At 31.4% G+C, this 22,328-nt stretch overlaps 2 protein-coding genes across 2 annotated transcripts; both read left to right on the top strand.

The window, feature by feature from the left end:
- Positions 1 to 6,305: 6,305 nt before the first annotated feature.
- On the top strand, positions 6,306 to 7,784 carry LOC113866684. Its single transcript, XM_027501495.1, has 3 exons — positions 6,306 to 6,376; positions 6,461 to 6,547; positions 7,340 to 7,784. Exons 1-3 carry the CDS (start codon positions 6,306 to 6,308, stop codon positions 7,782 to 7,784), a joined length of 603 nt encoding a protein of 200 aa, XP_027357296.1.
- A 6,124-nt stretch (positions 7,785 to 13,908) lies between these two features.
- On the top strand, positions 13,909 to 15,647 carry LOC113866683 (carboxylesterase 1-like). The gene is made up of 2 exons (XM_027501493.1): positions 13,909 to 14,457; positions 15,184 to 15,647. Exons 1-2 carry the CDS (start codon positions 13,929 to 13,931, stop codon positions 15,645 to 15,647), a joined length of 993 nt encoding a protein of 330 aa, XP_027357294.1. The 5' UTR covers positions 13,909 to 13,928.
- Positions 15,648 to 22,328: the final 6,681 nt, after the last annotated feature.

Genomic DNA, 22,328 nt, shown 5'->3' with positions numbered 1-22,328 from the left:
ATTTGTATTTTTGAAATTGGGCTACAGCCAGTTTGTTCCACTTCTAAAAACTAAAATCCAATTAAAATAAACTTAACTAAGTAAATATTGTCTCTAAAATTAATTTTTTTATTATTAGTTTTCTTAAGATAAGTAAATATGTTTTTATTTATGAAGAATTTTACCTCTCATCTTTATCTTAAGAACACTCTTTGAAGGAATTTTATTTAATGTTAAAATATATATTTTTTAATTTTTTTTAAAAAAATAAGTAGAAAAGTTGTATTGTGTAAGATAAAAAAATTATTTATATTTTTTGAACTTATGTATATTTCTATTTTTTTTAACAAATTTGGATAATACAACAATTTTTCTTCCTCTGTCAAAGAATTGCTTTCGATGTAAACAACCTTGCTGTCTTTGACTAAAATTATTTAATTTTTTTTTATACTAATACTTTTGAAGTTCAACCTGTCATTTTTATCCAATATAATTTTTTTCAAACAAACTATGAATATCATTTGTGTATATCTTAGTTTAAAAACATTATTAAAGTCATTTTCTTCATAAATTAAATTACTATTTCGATCATTGTGTATTATTTTCCTCTTCTCATACTTAATTTCTTGAACAATAAAAAATATACATTCTTTGCACCATAGTAATAAAAGCAAAAGAATTAAAAAAAATATTTTTAAAACTAATTACTTATTTTAGTATTACCTATGAAATTAGAATTTTATGTGATACGCCGAACACTATTTACTTAATTATTATTTAACAACTCTTAATTAACAATATAGACTACTTACAAAAAGTTACATAATTAAAATCAATTAAAAAATTTTATAAACACTAATTTTAAAAGATATATATCGTTAAAAATTATTTACTTATTTAAGTTTAAAATTAATGTATGTAATTTGTCAAAAAGTGAGTTACCAAACACGATGAATGGACTTGATTTATTTTAAATTTCTGAAGAATTGATTTTAAATGTTCTGACGGTAAATCAGAGCATAAAAAAGTATACATTTTATTTGCATTTCAAAATACGTTTAGATGAAGTCGACACAGTTTTCAAAGGCTAATTCCCAATTCAAATTCATATGGCGTACATATATAATATGTGTATTATGAATTAACCATGTGACTTGGGTTTAAAATAAACTAGATTAGTTTGAATTGGGTTGAATTATTTTGATATGATCGTATGTGTCAAATAGGTTTAATTTATTGAATTAATTCATTCCTCTTTTTAAGTAAATTGTATATGTTAATTTGTACAGGTTAAATTATTAGTAAATACTAATTAGTATATTCAGAATATTTTTTAAAAAGATTTAAAAGAAAAAATGTACATACTAAAATTTTTTTATTGAAATAAATTAAAAATAAGTTATGTTGGATATGTGATGGTTTTTGGAATATAATTAGTATCTTCAAATTGGTTTATATTTTTGGGTTGCATTAATTGTTAGATTTATCAAGATTAATGTTGAAGCTAGAGAATTCATCAAACTCCTTAAGAAAATTAATCATATTATGAACTCAATCCCTTGTCCACTCTCTAGTTGATAAGAAAAGATAGCTTCTGTGTAAAAAGGACAAAAAAAATTATAATTATATTTTTATATTTTAAAATATACAATATTTTTCATTTAAATATAATAAAAGACCAATAAAAAAATATTATGGTCAAAATTATAATTATAAGTCTATATAATAAAAAATTTATAATGGGATTAACATAATGGATTCATGCTATCTATATCAAAGACAAAATCTATTTTCTATATTATTATTTGCATGCACATACATAGAAAATAGAAAATTCAAAAATTTAAACAATAATGAGCTCAAAACGTCAAACATTCAAAAATAATAATGTCATTTAACATTCATCAATTGACATAATACCCATACTCTTAACATGATTTATAAATACTTTAGGGGATAACCTTTTCGTTAAGGGATCAACAATCATGTGATTTGTGCTAATATGTTCTATTGACACTCTATGTTTCTAAACTTTTTCTTTAATGACAAAGTATTTTAACTCCATATGTTTAGCACCTTTCAAATACTTGTCGTTTTTAGAAAAGAAGACAGCAGCAAAATTATTGCAATAAATTTTCAGCGACTTGGCAATATTGTCGACTACTGCAAGTCCTGAAATAAAATTTTGCAACCATTTAGCCTGAACCATGACCTTAAAGCATGCCACAAATTCAGCTTCCATAATGAATGCAGCAATAATTGATTGCTTCACACTCTTCCATGATATCGCTCATTCGACTGAAAAATATAGATAATCAAACATAGACTTTCTTGTATCCATATAGCTAACAAAATTTGAATCTGAATATCCAATCACCTCAAGATGATCAAATCTTTTATACGTAAGCATGAAATCTTTTGTTCCTTGCAAATATCTTAAGACTTTTTTTTGTAGCTTTCCAATGATCTAATCCTAGATTACTCTGGTATCTCCCCAACCTACCAACTGCAAAGCTGATATCTAACCTCGTATGTTTGAACATATATTAAACTCCCAACAACAGATGCATCTGGGATCGTTTCCATCTGTTTTCGTTCTAAATCATTCTTTAGACATTGCATAAGGCTGAACTTATCTCTTTTCTGAATTGGAACTGGAGATATTGAGCATTTTTTCATTCTAAATCTCTCTAATACTTTATTGATATATGATTTCTAAGACAAACCCAATAATCCTTATGATTTATAACGGAATATTTTTATCCCAATCACATAAATTGCCTCACACATATCTTTCATATCAAAATTATTAAAGAGAAACTTTTTTGTTTCACTTAAAAGACCAAAATCATTAGTTGCAAGCAAGATATCATCAACATACAGGATCAAAAAGATAAAATTACTCCCACTAACCTTTAGATGTATACACCGATCAACAATGTTTTCCTTAAATCCAAAGGAAGTAATAATATCATTAAACTTAAGATATCATTGTCGAAAAGTTTGCTTAAGTTCGTATATTGACACTTCTTAAGTTTACACACTATATGTTCCTTTCCTTCTTCTACGATCTCCATTCGTTGGTCCATATAAACTTCTTCATCTAAATTTTCATTTAGAAAGGTAGTTTTCATATCCATTTGATGTAACTCTAAATCATAATGAGCCACCAATGCCATAATAATTCTGAGAGAGTCTTTCTTAAAGACTGGTGGAAAGGTCTCTTTATAGTCAATGCTATCTTTCTGAGTAAATCCTTTGGCAATAAGTTGGGCCTTATACATTCAATATTGCCTTCAGAGTCACGTTTGGTCTTAAAGATACACTTACAACCAACTTTCTTACACCCTTCTGGCAACTCCACAAGGTCCCATACATCATTATGTTTTATAGATTTAAGCTCATCTTTCATAGCATTTAACCATTGATCAGAATTATCACAATTAATGACTTCTAAAAATGAAACTGGATCATTACCAATACCTAAATCATTTTTTGATTCTTGTAGGTATATCACATAATTATTCGAAATAGCAAGTCTTCTTTCTCTTTGAGATCTTCTTAATACTATTTCTTGTGGTTTTTCTACTATAGATTCATTGTTAACCTCAGGATCATTAATTTGTTGTTCTTCTTGATTGTTATGCGATTCAACAATATTAGGAAGAACAATAGAAGTATGAGTTATAGGAACTCGTACTCTAACTTCTTTAATCTCTATATTTTGTGAAGCTTTACTTCCACTAATCTCATCATCTTTAATGAACCGAGGATTCTCAGTTTCAACAATTCTAGTACTATGGGTAGGACAATAAAATCTATACCGTTTAGATTTTTCTGGACAACCAATGAAATACCCATTGATTGTTTTTGTATCTAGTTTCTTTTCTTGTGGATTATAAACTCTTACTTCTGTCTGACATCCTTAAATACGAAGATGTCTTAAACTAGGTTTCCTACTTGTCCACAGTTCAAAATGTGTCTTTGAAACTGTTTTACTAGGAACCCTATTAAATATATACACAGCAGTTTTTAAAGCATGCATCCACAATGACTTGGGTAAAGACGAATTGCTTAACATACTCCTAACCATATCCATTAATGTTCTATTATGTCTTTCTGCTATACCATTTTGTTGTGGTATACTTGATATTATGTATTGAGCACAAATACCACGTTTCTCAAGAAATTTAGCAAATAGACTTGGATGTTGTCTATTTTCATCATATCTTCCATAAAACTTACCATCTTGATCAGACCTAATAATTTTCATCTTTCTATCTAATTGTCTTTCTACTCCTTCAATATAAATCTCTAAACCATTTACATCTTGAGACTTATCATGCAACAAATAGATATAACCATAACGTGAAAAACCATCAATGAAGGTGATAAAGTACTTTTCATTATTGAAGGAATTAACATCAAAAGGTCCACAAATATTGGTGTGTATAATTTCAAGAAGTTGTGTGCTTCTTGTGGCTCATTTCTTTGTGTGTTTTGTTTGTTTTCCTTTGATACAATCCACACATACATTCAGATTAGTAAAATGTAAATTTGGAAGAATTTCATCCTTTACTAATCTTTCTATTCTTTCTTTGGATATATGTCCTAAACGTTTATGTCACAAGTAAGTAGAATTTTCATTTATTATGTTATGTTTATTTTCAATATTATGGTAAACAGAAAACAAAGATTCAGAGAAATAAACATCAAGTTTCAATTTATATAAACCATCCATAAGAATTCCAGAACCAATAACGAAATTATGTTTAAATAAACTGAAACAACCATGTCCAAATGTAAAAGTAAACTCATTAATATCAAGTTTTGAAACCAAAATTAAATTACGAGAAATTGAAGATACATAGAGTTTGCATTAGATCCAAATGGTGTTCGGTATCTAATATAAGACGATAAGTCCTTATGCCTTCAATTGGGATCTCCATTCGGTTTCCCATGAACGAAAAGTTCTCATTTAGGTTTATGGTTTGGATCATAAGAAATCTCTGCATTATATTGGAAACATGAGTTGTAGCACTAAAATCAAGCCACCAAGTATTAGAAGGAACTTTAGCAAAATTTAGTTCAGAACATACAAAATGGTTAAATGTACTTTTCTTTTCGAACCATGTCTTGCATTTCAAACAATCTTTCTGAGAATGTCCCTCTTTACCATAAAAGTGACATTTATCTTTCTTTCTTCCCTTTTGTTTATCATCAGTGACCTGTTCAGCTTTAGTAGGTCCTTTCTTCTTAAATTTCTTGGCCTTTAGCTTATAGATCTTACTAGCTGTTTGACTTATAAGATTAATGGAATGAATTTCCTGGTTCTTTAGTCTTGTTTCCTCCTAAACTAACATACTGTGCAATTCATGCACATTCCATTTATCTTTCATGGTATCATAGTTCATTTGGAATGGACCATAATTAGATGGTAATGAGTTCAAAATGAACTGCACAAGGAAATTCTCATCCACTTTCATTCCTAAATACTTAAGTCTTGCTGTAATATTGGTCATTTCAATAACATGCTCATGCATAGTACAAAAACCATCAAAGAGAGCCATAGGCTAGTCACTAGCTGACATTCCTAGAATCAGCCCCTCGTGTGCATGCACAGAATCTTACTAAAGGATGAAGTTAAACTAGTGAGACAACTTCAGAGGAAGGTAAACTCGACCATATTAGAAGTGGTGAAGAAAGAAGTCACCAAGCTACTCCAGGCTGGAATCATCTATCCCATCTTAGATAGCACTTAGGTTAGCCCGATCCAAGTGGTTCCAAATAAATCTGGACTCACTGTGATAAGGAATGAGCTGACACCTACAAGGGTTGAAAACAGCTGGAGAGTCTGTATATATTATAGAAGGATAAAGTAGGTGACAAGGAAGGACCATTTCCCACTGTCATTCATTGATTAGATGTTAGAAAGATTAGCTGGCCATGCATAATTTTACAGGAAATTTATTAAGAATTTCTGAAAAATTGTCATCCCTTTTTCCAAGCTACTGCAAAAAGAAGTTGAATTCAACTTTGATGAAAAATGTGAAGAGGCATTTGACTTCCTAAAGAGAGCCTTGACTACAACTTCTATTCTTCAACCTCCAAATTGGAAGATGCCATTTGAGTTGATGTGTGATGTTTCAAACTATGTAGTGAGAGCTATTTTAGCACAGTGGGTTGGTAAGATCCCTCATGTCATTTATTAGGCTTCTAGAACCCTAGACCATGCACAGTGTAACTACACCACAACTGAAAGGAAATTATTGGCCATAGTCTTTACTTTAGATAAATTTAGGTCATATCTATTAAGTTCAAGAGTTATGGTATTCATTGACCATTCTGCTTTGAAGTTTTTGCTGGAAAAGACAAATTCCAAGCCAAGGCTCATAAGGTGGATGTTCTTACTACAAGAGTTTGACTTGGAGATCAAGGATAAAAGTGAATCATAGAACTTGGTAGCAGATCATCTGAGCAGAATAGAGGGAGTCCCTAAACCCATTCCACTCAAGGATGATTTTTCTGATGAGCAACTCTTAGAGTTGTATGTTTCACAAGTGCCTTGGTATGCTGACATTATTAATTTCTTAGCTGTAGGAGTTTTTTTAGCAAATGCACCAAGGACTCAAAAACAAAAAATTAAGAGTGATGCCAAACATTATATGTGAGATGACCTTTACTTGTGGAAGTTTTGCACCGACTAAGTCATCAAAAGGTGTGTATCTGATGAGGGAATCACATCCATACTACAGTTCTACCATGCTTCAGTTGTAAGATGTCATCTTGGACCTCAGAGGACAATAAGGAAAATGCTAGATGCAGAACTGTATTGGCTTTCAATTTTCAAGGACTCTTGGCAAACATATTCCACATGAGAAAGATGCCAAAGAGTAGGAGGAATGATCACTTGGAAACAAGAGATGCCTCAATAGCCTATACTATATTTTGACATCTTTGATGTCTGGAGTATTGACTTAATGGGACCCTTTCTATCATCTTTTGATTTTTTGTACATATTACTTGCTATTGATTATGTCTCAAAATGGGTGAAAGCTGAGGCCACTAGGACTAATGATGCCAGGGTTAGTGCAAATTTTGTTTGTATCAACTTATTTTGCAGGTTTGAGATCCTTAGAGCCATCATTAGTGATCAAGAAAGTTACTTCTACAACAAGACAATGGAGATCCTATTGAGAAAATATGGAGTTCTGCACAAATTTTTCACTGCATACCATCCACAGACCAATGGACAAGCTTAGCTATCTAACAGAGAAATAAAGAAGATACTTGAGAGAATCGGTCAGCCCCACCGGAAAGATTGGAATCGTAGACTTGATGATGCATTGTGCGCACACAGGACTGCATTTAAGACACCCTTCAGCATGTCTCCATATAGGGTTATCTATGGAAAAACTTGTCATTTACCAGTTGAAGTAGAACACAAGGCATATTGGGCAGTGAAAACTTGTAATTTGTACTACGACTCAGCTAAAGAGCAAAGGACGTTGCAACTGCAAGAATTAGAGGAGCTGTGGTTAGAGGAATATGAGAACTCAAGAATTTATAAGAAAAAGACTAAAAGATACCATGACAAGATGATATCTAGGAAAGAATTTTGTGTTGGTCAAAAGATCCTCTTGTTCAATTCTTGCCTCAAATTCATTCCAGAAAAGCTTAGATTAAGGTGGATAGGTCTATTCACAGTTATAAAGGTGCTTCCTCATGGTGTAGTGAAAATCAAAAGTGATTCCACTTACAAGAGCTTTATGGTAAATGACCATCGTCTAAAACACTTCATGTAAAATTCACATCCCTTAGAGGAGGTTGAGGAGATTGATCTGCACACCTCTATCATAGACCTCAACCACAACCCTTGTCATGAGTAATTCACTTTATACGTCAAGCTAGTGACATTAAAGAAGCGCTCTGTGAGAGACAACTCACAATTTAGATAAAAAAATTTAGTTGTTCTTCTGCATTCAATAATAGTCTTGCATTTGAGCTGTGATAATTGATGAGTTTACTGCATAAATTTTGCTGCACAGCCACTTCACTATGCATGAAATTTTTCATTTGACATGTGTTATTGCATAATTTTAATCTTTCAGCAAGACATTGTAGTTCTTAGACTAAAATTTTGCAAAAATTCAAGAAAGTCCAAGTACAGTGGAGAAGTGACCACTTCCACAACATAAGGTAGTCACTTTAGAGAAGAAATTGAAAGTCCATTATGAAGGTAACCACTTTCCTAAGTTATAGTAGCTACTTTCAACATAGGTATGTGACCTTGCTTTTTGTAGTGATCACTTTTGTTTTTGGGCTAATTGGAATGCGTGTGTCTATTATCCTTTATGATAGTAGCTACGCGCAGACACTCTGACCATTACACAGATGAGCGCTCTCTGTAATGGATACTATTGAAAATAACAGTAGCTACGCAGAGCACTTTTTGAACACAAGTGATGCATACTATCGCTTGCAATAGTAGTCACGCGTAAGCCTATCAAGCAGTTTTGAATTTAAGCGCCCCTGTAGTAGTTACTATCGCTTGTAATAGTATAAAGTGCCCATTTTCTCCCTCACTTTCACTCTTACTATCTGAGCACTTTCCCTCTCAGTCTCGATTTTCCCTGCACTCTCTCCCTCACATTTGATTTGTTGCATTGAGACCACCACTCCTCTTCGTATTTCCATTGATTCTACACCTCAATTCATGTAAGTTTTCACTCTCTTACTCTCTGTGTTAGGGTTTCTCGCATTACAAATTGGGGCTTTTGATCTAAGGCTTTCTATGTTCAAATTGTTGCATGAAACTTGTGATTTTTGGGTTGATTACATGATTGAAGGGCAATGAGAATAATTATTTGAGTTAATTTGCTGCATTTTGTCATGATTGTACCCTACGGTAGTCACTTTCATATGCCATAGTAATTGCTTTGAACTCTCTGATATGACAGTGCTTATTCTAAGATCATTCTAGGTAAATAGTTATCATGTTACCCTAAAATTTAATTCTCCATGGTTAAATTACATAAAATTCTGGTTTGATTCACTCTAGCATATGTAGACCCTATGGTAGTTACTATCATGTATGAAAGTTAGCACTTGGTGTTGTGAATTTTGATTTATGACTGTGCATTATGTGTGTGTAAACTTGTTAAACTTACTCTGAATTGCACTACCGTTGTATGTATACTGCACAATGTACTGTAATCTATGTTTATGCTAGTAGCCACACATCTCTGATAATTATGCTCCAACATGCTTGAACTTCGTAGTAGCGACTATCATTCATTATAGTATTCACTTCAGCAATATACTTCTCCATTTGCAATAAATTCTTATTGTACAAATTGCATTTCTCTAGCTTTTTTGAATCAAATGTGTATTAATGTTTACCTGAGCAAGTGCCTCCAAGTTTTTTTATTGTGATTTAACTGAGCAGCTGTGTGGCCACTGCACATCTAAGTTAGCTGATTCTTTTATTACACTGTCTGTAAGATTGCTTAACTTCCATAAATTTTGCATTAGAATTTTCCTTTTTGTGTTTGCCTGGTACTTTTTGTACATAATTGGCATTTCATTTGCATTTTTAAGGGGATCTGTATCTATTTTGCCTGCATAAGTGGTCTGTCATACTACATTTTGAGTAGTTCTTTCACTTAAACATAGTTCTCACTTTGGTAGAACACCATTCCATAGTCATCACTCTACCAATCACTTTCACATGCACATGTTATAGAATAGTTTGGATTGTATAACTATTTTGGAAGTATAGTCCTCTCTTTACACTTCCCTTTCACTAGATCAGCACTACAGAACTGTCATCCACCTCCCTAATATCATTTGCACATAGCCTAACATGCCACTTGTACTTGTGAGAATGTTTTGTGTCAATATTGCTGCTTTAAAGCTATCATGCCTGAACCATAAAGTAATTACTTTTATTAAGCATAGTACTTACTTTGATATTGCACTTCCTCACAACATCCATTCTAATATGCATTTTCACTGAGAATTTAGAACAACTTTGAAACTGCCATTACTACACATTAATAACTTCCACTGCATCTTGATATACAACATTACTGCCTAACTTTAATGCATATTTCACTCATTATTTCTTTCTCTCTCTGCAGCATCATAGTGAATACTCCAAGGAAGACCACCTCAGAGCCAAGTGAGCTAGAACTGTTGGAGCATCTTCATCTAGACCTCTACCTGCAAATGACCCTAGATTCTTATTCATGGCCTATGAAAATTACTTCAAGGCCAATATTCTAAGAAGACAAATAGTGCATGATAGAAATTTTGAAATTCAAGAAGGTAGTTATCCGTAATTCCAAGAGGAGATTCAAAAGAGGGGTTGAGATCTTTTCACTAGCTGTGCTGGAAATGAGTGGAAGGAAATTACTCAGGAATTTTATACCAACACCATAAGAGTCAAAGGCGACACTCTCCCTAACAAACACACTATGGTGAGGGGTAAAGAGATTGATTTCACCCCATTAACGTTGTATTTGTGGAGTGAGAGCTATCTGGTGACCATTCATAGTGTGAAACTGAGTAAGTCCCTGATGTTGAGACCATCCATAGTGAGCGCACGTGTGTGTGTAAAATGATTGAGGGTGTAGTGAGCGCACCTGTGAGTAAATTGATGTGTAAATATGTGGGATTATTGTCTAAAAGAATATATTGATGCTTGAACGTAATTTTATCATATTAGCAATTGTTGTGAAACTTTCAAGGTGAGTCTTTGTACTTGTGTGTGATAGTGTAAAGTATTCATTCTTACGTTCATTTTTCAATTGACCAAGAAGATCAGCACTGAACTCAGTGAACGGGAGGGATAAAACTGTAATAAGACTTAGAAAATTAATTTTTGAAAATTTGATGTATTAATTTGGTTCTGTAGCATTTATTTGATGCAAACTTGTAACTCTCCCTTGTTTTTGAAATACTTTATTGAACTATGCATCAGGAACTAATTGAATGAAATTTTATTTATTCTCATCTATCATGAAATAAATTTATTTTGGAAATTTAAATTAAGGTGTTACAGGAGATTCACTTAGTTTTCCCTCTATCATTACTATGCTTTGCCAAGATGCTAGAGTAGATTTTGGTGAATACCAGCAGAGAGTCGGGGCAACTCCTTCCACCTCCACAAAGAAGGTTAAATCCAGCCATGAAGGAACTAGTGAGGAAGGAGGTGATGAAATTGCTGGATGTAGGGATCATAAACTCCATTGAAAGCAAGTGGGTAAGTTCAGTCCAAGCTGTCTCTAAGAAAAGAAGGATGACTATTGTGTCTAACAAGGACATTTGTGAGAATAAAGTTCATCATTACTAGTGATGTTTGATGTCATTGTGAATTTGAATATCTGATTGTTTGCATATGCATATGTCTTGCATGCATGATGACATTTGAAAGTGAATGTGATAATTGTATGATTTTAAAGTCTGAAACTAATTAACCAAATTTCATAGTTCAAGTCCAAATTAAAAAGCTTTAAAATCCTACTACACTAATTCTACTTACTTAAAAGAAAAATCTCACTAAATCAAGTAAAAACTCCAAATACAAGGAGTGTATATAATCATAAAACAGCCTCCCAAATTGTAAGAATTTACAAGGCTTTGCTCTTGGATTGTGTACAATTCTTCAACTTGATAGTGTTCTCCTCTAAGGCCGAGAATGGTACTCACAAGAAACACACAAAATGTTAGTAAATTCACAAGATATAATATTGGTGTGTGAATGTTTGTGGTATGCTCCTCTCCTCACGTGTATACTTCTCAAGACTCTCTTAATTTCTCAAAATGCTATTCTCCTAAGAAGCTTAAGGTCTAAGTTCTAGTTCATCGTCTAATATGCTACCATGTGATTCAAGCTAAGACAATCCAATTCCAATAGTATAAGATGGCAGCCACTAGACAAAACTTTAGGATCCAAATGAAGACAAGCAAGAAAAGGTTTAATCACAATGAATGCTAAACTCAAAGCGAGTTAAATGTGACAAACATGGAATTCAATCATAACAAGCTAGGATTAAGACACCTTTACAAGTTAGCACTCAAAAAAGGAAAATCCTAGAACTCTAGAATGCAACTCACTTGATCAAATTTAGCATACAATCAGCCTTGCAATTTAATGATTCACAAACAGCCACTATGAACATGTTATCATGCAAAAACATGCATGAAATACACAACATATAGTTCTCAGTTTTAACTTTCTCCCTTTTTTTCTTCTTTGTATGCTTTTGCTCTTCCTTTTCTCGTTTTTTTATACTATCTCTTTTCAATATTCTTGTATCTTTCCTTTCTTTTTCTTTTCACAATCACAGAATTATAGCACTAATTCAGCCAGCTATTCACTAATTTCAGCAAGGTACTAACAACACCTAACAATGATTTAGACAAAACTAAATAAGGAACAAAACATACAGCCAATAACACTTGCTAGAACAGAATTAAGACTCTAAGAAATTATCAAATCTAACATCCTAAAGCATAATAACGAATTAAATCAAGTTAGATGAGTTTTAGCCAAGACATGAAGCAATGGATGGATCTATTGTTTTAGAAAATTTCAACACATCACAATTCACATTAACACAATGTAATAACACTAAACAACTGTCCAAAATGCTAAAATATGAATCAAACAACTAAAATTGCAAGAAAAACAATCAAGAACACAAGAACAATTATGCAAAATTTTGGTGCCAAGAACTAGCAACCAGAATTTCAAAATTCAACAAACTTAAAAAATTAAGTTTCAAAAAAAGTAAACCGATTAAAAGTTATAAAAGACACTAAGAAACATAATGATCAAGAAATTTAAATAATATCAAGTTTATTGACATCAGTATTTAAGGATAAATTTAAACACTCTAAAATAATATATTTTAATATAAATATAATATTTTTATACTTTTATATTTTATAAATAAAAAATATTTTTTTTAAAAATTATTATTTTTTAAGTACCCTTTCTCAATCTTAAAATTTTATACAAATATTTAAATACTCCTTTCAATCTCAAATATAATTAAAAAAATAAATCATGTTAATTTAAAAAATTAGTTAATCTCATTTAGTATTAATTTTATAGAAAAATAAACTACGTTCATTCAAGATTATTTAAGAATAATTTAAAATTTTTATTAACATTAAATATCATTAGTTGATTATTTAAGTTTTTATTATAAATATCAAAGTTAATTATAAAAATTATGAAACCATGTAGCATCTTAATAGAAAGAATTAAATTTTAACAATTAATGTTAAGAAAATTTATCTTTTTATTTTAAAAATGGTATAAAATTATTAATTTATATCTCAAAAATAAAAAATATTAAAAATAAATTCAAATTATTTTAAAAATAATTATATTGAATAATATAAAATAAATTAAAATTTAATAATATTTTAAATCACAATACCTTAATTTCAATTTATTTTTATTTGCTATCAAAAGAAATATTAATATAACTAATTAATACTTCATATATATAAAAAAAAAATTTCTTACGCTAGTGTGTAAATCTAAAAATTTATATTTAATTTTAGTTTTTTTATTTAATTTATATTTAACCAGTTATAATTTATTATTTTTTAATTATATATATATATAAATAAATAAATAAAAGCAACGGCTAATACCATGAGGGATAAAAAAAACCAAAAAAAAAAAAAAAGTGTAACAAAGGAGTGCCTATCAATACAACAGCTGTCTCACAAAAATTAAATAGAACTCTGGTCGGTGATCATGAACATTAAACAGAACAATAAATTTATAATATTTTTACATGTAGCATTGAATGAATATTAAAGAAATGAATAAAATTATTCTTGTTAACTCCTTACATAAACCCCATTGAAGCAAAGAAAAATTTCACAAAATCAAAAACGAAATACAGAAGACCCTTAACTCCACCATGTCCAATGAAAGCACCCCACAATCTGAAACCATTAATCCTCTCCACTATCTTCAATTCCAACGCAACGAAGATGGCACTTTGACTCGTTTGCAAGACACTACTCCGCACACATCACCCTCCTCAGACGCCACTCTTCCAATCTCGGTTTTCTCCAAAGACCTCACAATTAACCAATCAAACAACACTTGGGTTCGCTTATTCCTACCCAAAATTGCATTATCTTCCAACCACAAGAAGCTACCTCTCATTGTTTTCTTTCATGGTAGTGGTTTCATTCTTTTCAGTGCATCTACCACCATGTTCCATGACTTTTGTGTGCAAATGGCCGAAACCGTTGAAGCCATTGTTGCCTCCATTGACTACCGCCTTGCGCCGGAGCACCGGTTGCCGGCGGCGTACGATGATGCGATGGAAGCTTTGCGTTGGATCAGAAGCAGCGATGAGGAGTGGCTGACACAATCTGTTGATTATTCCAAGTGTTATCTTATGGGGAATAGTGCTGGAGCCACTATCGCCTACCATGCAGGTGAATGCACATGCTTGACGGCTTTTCTTTTTTTAATATGAAAAATTTTAAATATTAAAATATAAGAATTCGAAAAAATAAACAGAAAATGAAAAAAAAAAAAACACTTATCGACAGTAATTTTTAATTTTTTTATGATTTTTTGAAAATTATCTTTGACGATGTTTGGTAGTTTAAAATTTTTTAATAACCTTTTAAAAAATCAATAAGGATGACTTTGGAATTTTTAGAATTTTTTTATAGATGAATTAATAAAATATATTTATAAAAAATTAAATAAAAATCAATTTTTAATTGTATTAATTTATTTAAGATAAAGTTATACATTTCATGTGATAATTTAGACAAATTTTTTGTTCAATCTTTATAGATAAGTTTTACTTAATGAATAAATAAAAATTATACTAGTAATATTGTTTTGATAGATGTGTTTGGTTTTTAAATTTTTAACAAATACACTAAAAATATTGATTAATATGGGTCTTATGGATGAATACTGGGAAACTATTAAATATTTTATATTACTTAAATTGTATTAATTTTTATATTTTAAATTTAAATATATTAATAATATTTTTAAATTTATGTCATCATATAATAATATTTTCTTTTAATTATGTTAACATTAATCTTGAAGTTAATTTTAAGTAACAAAATCTATTAAGAACAAAACATTTTGTTGTAGTTTTAGTGGACGAAATGAGTGATAAAAAATTTTCTTTTCAGGCCTACGTGCAGTGGAAGAGGTGAATGATCTTGAGCCCCTGAGGATCCAGGGATTAATATTGCGTCAAGCATTTTTTGGGGGCACCCAAAGGAGTGAATCAGAGTTGAGGCTTCAGATTGACCCAGTTATTCCATTGTGCGCCGCTGATTTGATGTGGGAATTGGCACTGCCAATTGGGGCTGATCGTGATCATGAATATTGCAATCCAAGGTCTGGGAATGGCCTTGAGAAATTGGATAAGTTGAGGGAACTTGGGTGGAGAGTATTGGTGAGTGGGAATGGTGAGGACCCTCTTGTGGATCGTGAGAAGGAGTTGGCACAATTCATGGAAGAGAAAGGGGTGCATGTTGTGAAGAACTTTGAAGAAGAAGGTACCCATGGGGTAGAAATTTTTGATCCATTCAAGGGAAAGCAATTCAGTGAGTTAGTCAAAGTTTTCATTAACAACCAAAAGCAAGCTTGAGCGTTAAATAGTTGCACCAAATTTAAGTGTCATTTACAAGTGTTTTTTAAGGTTGTTTTATTTTAAAAATTGAATAAATCCATTTCAGTAAAATGTTATTTTTAATGCCGTGGTAAGTTTTTAATACAGCATTTTAATTTTAATTAAAAATAATATAAAAATACATTGATATTGCACTTAAATTTTGTGTTAGATTGTTAGTATGTTATTATTTTCACCCTCCATCTAATTTTTTCGTCTGTTCTTGTTCGGTTGTTTAAATTATTTGATAATTAATTGTTATTTTTGTTGAGTTCTTATTTCATTTGAACATGTCTATATATGGACATAGTAAAAAACTTAATAATGGACTAGTATGACTTAATAAAATATTTTATATGTCTAGCTTAACATATAATTAATTCTTCAGTTTGTATTTTAAAATGAAAAATATCAAATATTATGACTGTTTTGCTTGGTTTGTGATGAAAAGAAGTGTGAGAGTAAAAAGGAAAGTTTATTATTATTAAAAATTAAAATAACTAAATTGAATTAAAGAGAATTATAAAAAAAATATTCAAAATAATGGAGCAAAACAAAGAATTTTACAGTGCATAAAAAATTATGGTAGTATAAATTCACTTAAGCTTATTTAAGTAACCAAAATGAATTAATAGAAGATTGAATTCATAATAACTATAAACTCAATTCTTTGTTATAATCATTCACAACTGTATTATGAACTTTATTCCTAAAATGTTCCTAATTAAGAATAGCACTAGCATAAAAAAATTTAAAAGATCTCATAGTAACAATATTTTTCTTCAGAGTTAATATTGCTTATTTTCTTTTTAATTCCTAATTCAAATTTCTAATCACAACTTGAAGTTTAAAATCAACCGAGTGATGAATTTATAGAAACATAAAAAGAAAAAGAAAAAGAGAGAGAGAATCAATCAATTAAAACACAAACTTCAATATCGTGAATAACATAGCTATAACTACATTGGGTTTGAACTCATTTCAAATTTAAATAATCAACGACGAAAATAATTAATGAGTAAAAACTCAATTTTTCGGTAGAACTCATTCTCATAGTTATGGACCTTAATTTTTTTAAAGAAAGCATTAGCATCAAGAATCTAAAATATTTCATTATTAACAATTTTTTCCTAGAGCATCATAAGTTATATTGCTTATTCCTTTCTTAATCTCTAATTTAAATCTTCAATCATAATTAGTGACCAAATATCTTCCATGAGAAATCAATTCATAGAAGCATATATAGAGCAAAAAACAATCAATAGACACATCAACATGAATTATAAAACTATAATAAATTTGAGTTAGGGTTCCTCATTCCTTAACACTAGCGATTTAGACATACAATAGGAGGAAAAAAAGGATAAAAAAGAAGAAGATTGAATGAGTTCATGTTTAGATAGGTGCTCTTTAATATTGCTTTCACAAATTCTAAGTTCTAACATTAGAGAAATGTTTTTAGAGATCTAAGTTTCACACTACAAAATCGTTGAAATCAATTAAGAATATATTGTATATTTCAACACTTTGTCGGTAAATCCGGTAAATTTTTGTTGTAATTTTGCTTGCATACCATAATCAACTTTTTCAAAGAGCTGGTTACTTTGGTAATGCAACAAAATTTTGATAAGAAGAAACTTCTAGTTATTATAAATATAGATACATTAATTTTCCGTCGTAGTTTCACCCGGTAAAAAGATTTAAGGACTTCAATTCTTTCTTCCAAGCTCTTAATTTCTTCTTTGAACACCAGATACACCCATTAAGATGCATTATATATACCTAAAAATTTGTTTTTTTTATAATATTTAATTATTTTTAAGGTTACAGACTCAATACACAATGATTATGTTTTTTTTTAACAAATTTCATTATTTATAAAAGGAGATGAAAATTTGTTCTTTAAGAAATAAACTAAATATAGAATTATCACCACTCCAAACTCTAGATTTTGTTCGTCTTCAATCAAACAAAAATATTAATTTAATTCAACAAGCAAATGAAGCTAATAATACGTTTTCCTTTTCATATATCCAAAACCATTGCATTCAAATCCAAATCATGCTGAGAGAGTGAAACCAATGCACCTTCAAAGCATGGATATGATGAATGTATTTTGTTGAACTTAACCTCAAACCACTCACCGAATAAAGTATTGCATTCAATCTCTCAAGTATTTAAAGCATAATGTTTCACTATCGTAAACTTGACCTTACTTTTGATCTCCTCTGCCCCAATCACTTGTATACCCAAAATCATTAGGGCTTTTAATGGGTTGACTTGGCTAACTTGTTGAAATTTTAAACAATGAGCAATTCAAGATACGAATTATAAGATGCATTAAATTGGTTTTTAGTTTAAGATTACATAATCTATCTCGAATTTGATGTGTCTCTGGTATACAAAAAGATGAGAGGATAATCATAAGAGATGAGAGTGTTCTGCTATCTGTCTGGAAAGTTATTAGAAGTTACAAAATTGATCGTGTGTATGAGTTAGTGCCTGATAGAATGACATATAACCAACTTCCCAGATGAGACCAGGGACCTCTCAATGGGCTTATTAAATAATCCAACCCATCACGGTTTATTAAAAGAATAACCCGAAGTAATATTATCCATCAATTGGTCAATAAATAAAATATAATTAAACAATAATAATAATAATAATAATAATATAATAATAATAATAATTGATATTATAAATTATAAATAATTGATTATGTCAATCCATAATAATAATAATAATAATAATAATCTAACAATTTCCCACTTGGATGACATAATATGAATATTATTTCACCAAAACTGCAGAAAATATAAGTCATGAAAGTGTAAATAAAATATCCGATAGGAATATCATATATGTGTGACGTACTTATACTTCATATAAAGGGTGATGGATATAAAGTAATGCATAACATTTTATTCAATTTAAAATGCAATTCCAAAGAATGACCTAAGCATTTAGAAATGCTATATATGAGATATGATAATAAAATAGCGTCGTCTCAAATATACCTCACAATGATTAAAGTAGAAGAAAAAAATTTCAAACTCCCACTAACCCAAAACATCAAAAGATTCAACTACACCCATGTGGGCTACATGATTTTTGAAGATTCTAACATTTAAGCCTTTGGTTAGTGGATCAGCCAACATCTTCTCTGTGGAGATGTGCACCATCTTAGTCTGAAATTCTGAAACCTTCTCTCTAACAAATAGATATTTTATGTCAAAGTGCTTTGTACGAGAGGAGCTTTTGTTGTTTTGAGAGAAGTGTACAACAGAAGAATTATCGTAATATAGCACAAGTGGCCTAGATATACTCTCAATGACTTGGAGTCCAGAAATCAAGTTCTTGAGCCACATGGCTTGGCAAGTAGCTTCGTAGCAAGCGATATATTCTGCTTCCATGGTACAGGTAGCTGTAAGAGTCTGTTTTACACTTTTCTAAGAAATAGCTTCTCCTTCCATCATGAAGATACAGCGGGATGTAGATTTTCGATCATCAGGACAACCTGCAAAATCAGAATCAGAATAACCAGTGACCTGAAGTTGATCAAACTTCTTATAGGTCAACATGTGATCTTTTGTGTCCTACAAGTACCTCATGACCTTCTTTGCGGCTCTCCAATGACCCAAACCTGGGTTGCTCAAGTATCTTCCTAAAGCATTGATAACAAAAGCAATATCAGGACGAGTGCAAACTTGAGCATACATTAAACTGCCAATAGCGGAAGCATATGAGACTTTCTTCATTTCAGCTCTTTCATTATCATTTTGAGGACATTGAGATTTAGAAAGTTTGTCCTCCTTTTGAACAGGTGCAGCACATGAGGAACAAGAATGCATGTTAAACCGTTTGAGGATTCTATCAATGTATCCTTTCTGAGACAATCCAAGGACACCACGTGACCTATCACGATAAATTTGTATGCCTAGAACAATAGAGGCATCACCTAGGTCATTCATATCAAAGTGGTTAGTCAACATCGACTTTGTCTCAGTCAAAAGTTTAACACAACTACTTGCCAAAAGAATATCATCAACACAAAGCACAAGAATGATGAAATTGCTCCCACTAGTTTTCAGATAAATACATTGATCTAAAGCATTTTCCTTGAAACCAAGGGAATTGACCACCTGATCAAATTTTAAGTACCATTGTCTAGATGTCTCCTTCAATCCATAAATGGATTTCTTAAGTTTGCAAACTAAGTGTTCTTTGCCAATTTCAGTAAAGCCATCAAGCTAAACCATATAGACATTTTCATGTAAATCTCCATTCAAGAATGTTATTTTCACATCCATCTGGTGAAGTTCTAAATCAAAGTGCGCCACCAAAGCCATAACAACTTGAAAAGCATCTTTAGTAGATACCGATGAGAAAGTTTCTTTATAGTCAATGCCCTCCCTCTGACTATAGCCTTTGGCTACTAGTCTAGCTTTGTACCTTTCAATTTCACCATTTGGATTACGTTTGGTCTTAAAGACCCATTTGCATCCAACTGGCTTGCAACCAACTGGTAACTCAACAAGATTCCAAACACCATTTTGTGCCATAGAGGCTAATTCATCATGCAAGAGATGGCCTCTTCAAAAGAAATGGGATCATCAACATCATTGAAATTGAATTCATGTTCCTGAAGATAAACAATGTAATCATCAAGTATTGAAGACCTACGTGCTCTTTGAGATCTTCTCAAAGGAACCTCTTCAACAAGGTCATCTTGTTCCTGTTCATTCATGAAAGGAGCTACTATATCTTCGTCTTGAAGATTTTGATCAAGAACAATAGGAACGACAATATTTGATGACATAAGAATTGTAACCCTGTCCTCCCTAAGGATGATTGGCTGTGTTGTTGGACTCCCACTATCCAAGACATCTTCAAAGAATACAGCACGATCGGATTCAATAACTCGAGTAGAGTGAGAAGGACAATAGAATCTGCTGCCACGAGAACCAATGCAATAGCCAATGAAAAAACCACTGATAGTTTTTGGATCAAGCTTCTTCAACTGAGGATTATAAGGTCTTATCTCTGCCTTACAACCTCATACATGTATATGCTTCAAGGTCGGCTTCTTTCCAGTCATGAGCTCATAAGGAGTCTTAGGTACAGATTTGCTGGGTACTTGATTGAGAATGTACACAGCAATCCTTAAGGCATCTCCCTAAAGAAAGACTAGTACAGAGGAATGGCTCAACATACATCTCACCATGTCAAGAAGTGTCCTATTCCTTCTCTCTGCAACTCCATTTTGCTCAGGTGTGCCTGACATAGTATATTGGACTTCAATGCCACATTCTTCAAGATATCTTGCAAAAAGTCTAGGGTTTCTACCTGTTTCATCATATCTTCCATAATATTCTCCTCATCTGTCAAACTTTACACATTTGATCTTCTTTCCCGTTTTCAATTCAATAGCAGCTTTAAAAGATTCGAAGGCATTTAGAGATCCAGATTTCTCCTAAAGGAGTTCTATCCATCCAAACCTGGAGAAATCATCAATAAATGTGATAAAGTACCTATATCCACCCAAAGTAGCAGGTGTCATAGGCTCAAACATATCAGTGTGAATCAACTGTAACATACCATCACACCTGCCAGAAGTTTTATTTCTGACTTTGGCAGAGAATTTGCCTTTTATGCAATTAATACAAGTGTCAAAATCAAAAAAGTATAGATTATGAAGAATGCTTTCTTTGATTAATCTTTGAATTCGAAGCTTAGAAATATGCCCTAAACGTCTATGCCATAACATAGAAGAGTTCTCATCAATCCTACCACGTTTTTGTCTAATAACAGAATTAGCAATCATGTTACTCAAGGTTAACATATATAGCCCATCACAAAGAACTCCAGAAGCGACAACAATGAAATTGAAAGAAACAACTAGTTTTTCATTACTAAAAGTAAAAGAATAACCGTCCTTATCCAAGGTAGAAACTGAAATCAAATTCCTTCTAATGAAAGGTACATAAACAACATCCTTTAACACCAAAACATGTCCAGAAGGTAAACATAAAGAAACTACTCTTATGTCTTTCACAGCTGCTTTAGCTCTATCTCCCATGATAATCTTGGATTCTGCATCATTTGGCTTTCTCAGGCTTGTGAATCCCTGTAAAGAATTCATAACATGAATAGTGGCACCCGAGTCTAGCCACCAAGAATGGGGAGGAATATCAATGGTATTAGATTCAAAACATGCTAAAGCTAGAGGTATACCTTGTTTCTCAAGTTTCTTCTTTAGGAAAAAATAATCACCCACCTTGTAACCATACTTCTTGCAGTATTTATAACTCCCTTTAAAGGAATTCTTCTTGGGTCCCAAATTGACAGGTGTTTTCCCCTTTTTATCCTTCTCAACATAAGTTTCAAAACGAGGCTTTCCCTTATAACCTCTTTTTGTCTTATTCTTAGCACCAAAAGAGGAAGTAGCAAACTAAATAGTGTGAGACTTAGTCTTCTTCATATTTTCTTCTTCTTGAGTAACAATGGCAATCACGTCATCTATCTTCCATTTTAGCTGCTTATATGCATGGTAGGATGTTTTCAACATGTCAAACTGAGAGGGGAGAGAATCCAGAATCTTCCAAATTAAATAGTCATCACCAAGATTCACTTTCAGTGCTTTCAGTTTGTTATAAT

This window comes from Abrus precatorius, unplaced genomic scaffold, assembly GCF_003935025.1.
Source record: "Abrus precatorius isolate BTA unplaced genomic scaffold, Abrus_2018 Scaffold5, whole genome shotgun sequence".
NCBI classification, from domain to species: Eukaryota; Viridiplantae; Streptophyta; class Magnoliopsida; order Fabales; family Fabaceae; genus Abrus; species Abrus precatorius.
Note: the sequence above shows the minus strand (reverse complement) of the source record. Positions and strands in the feature narration are given on the sequence as shown.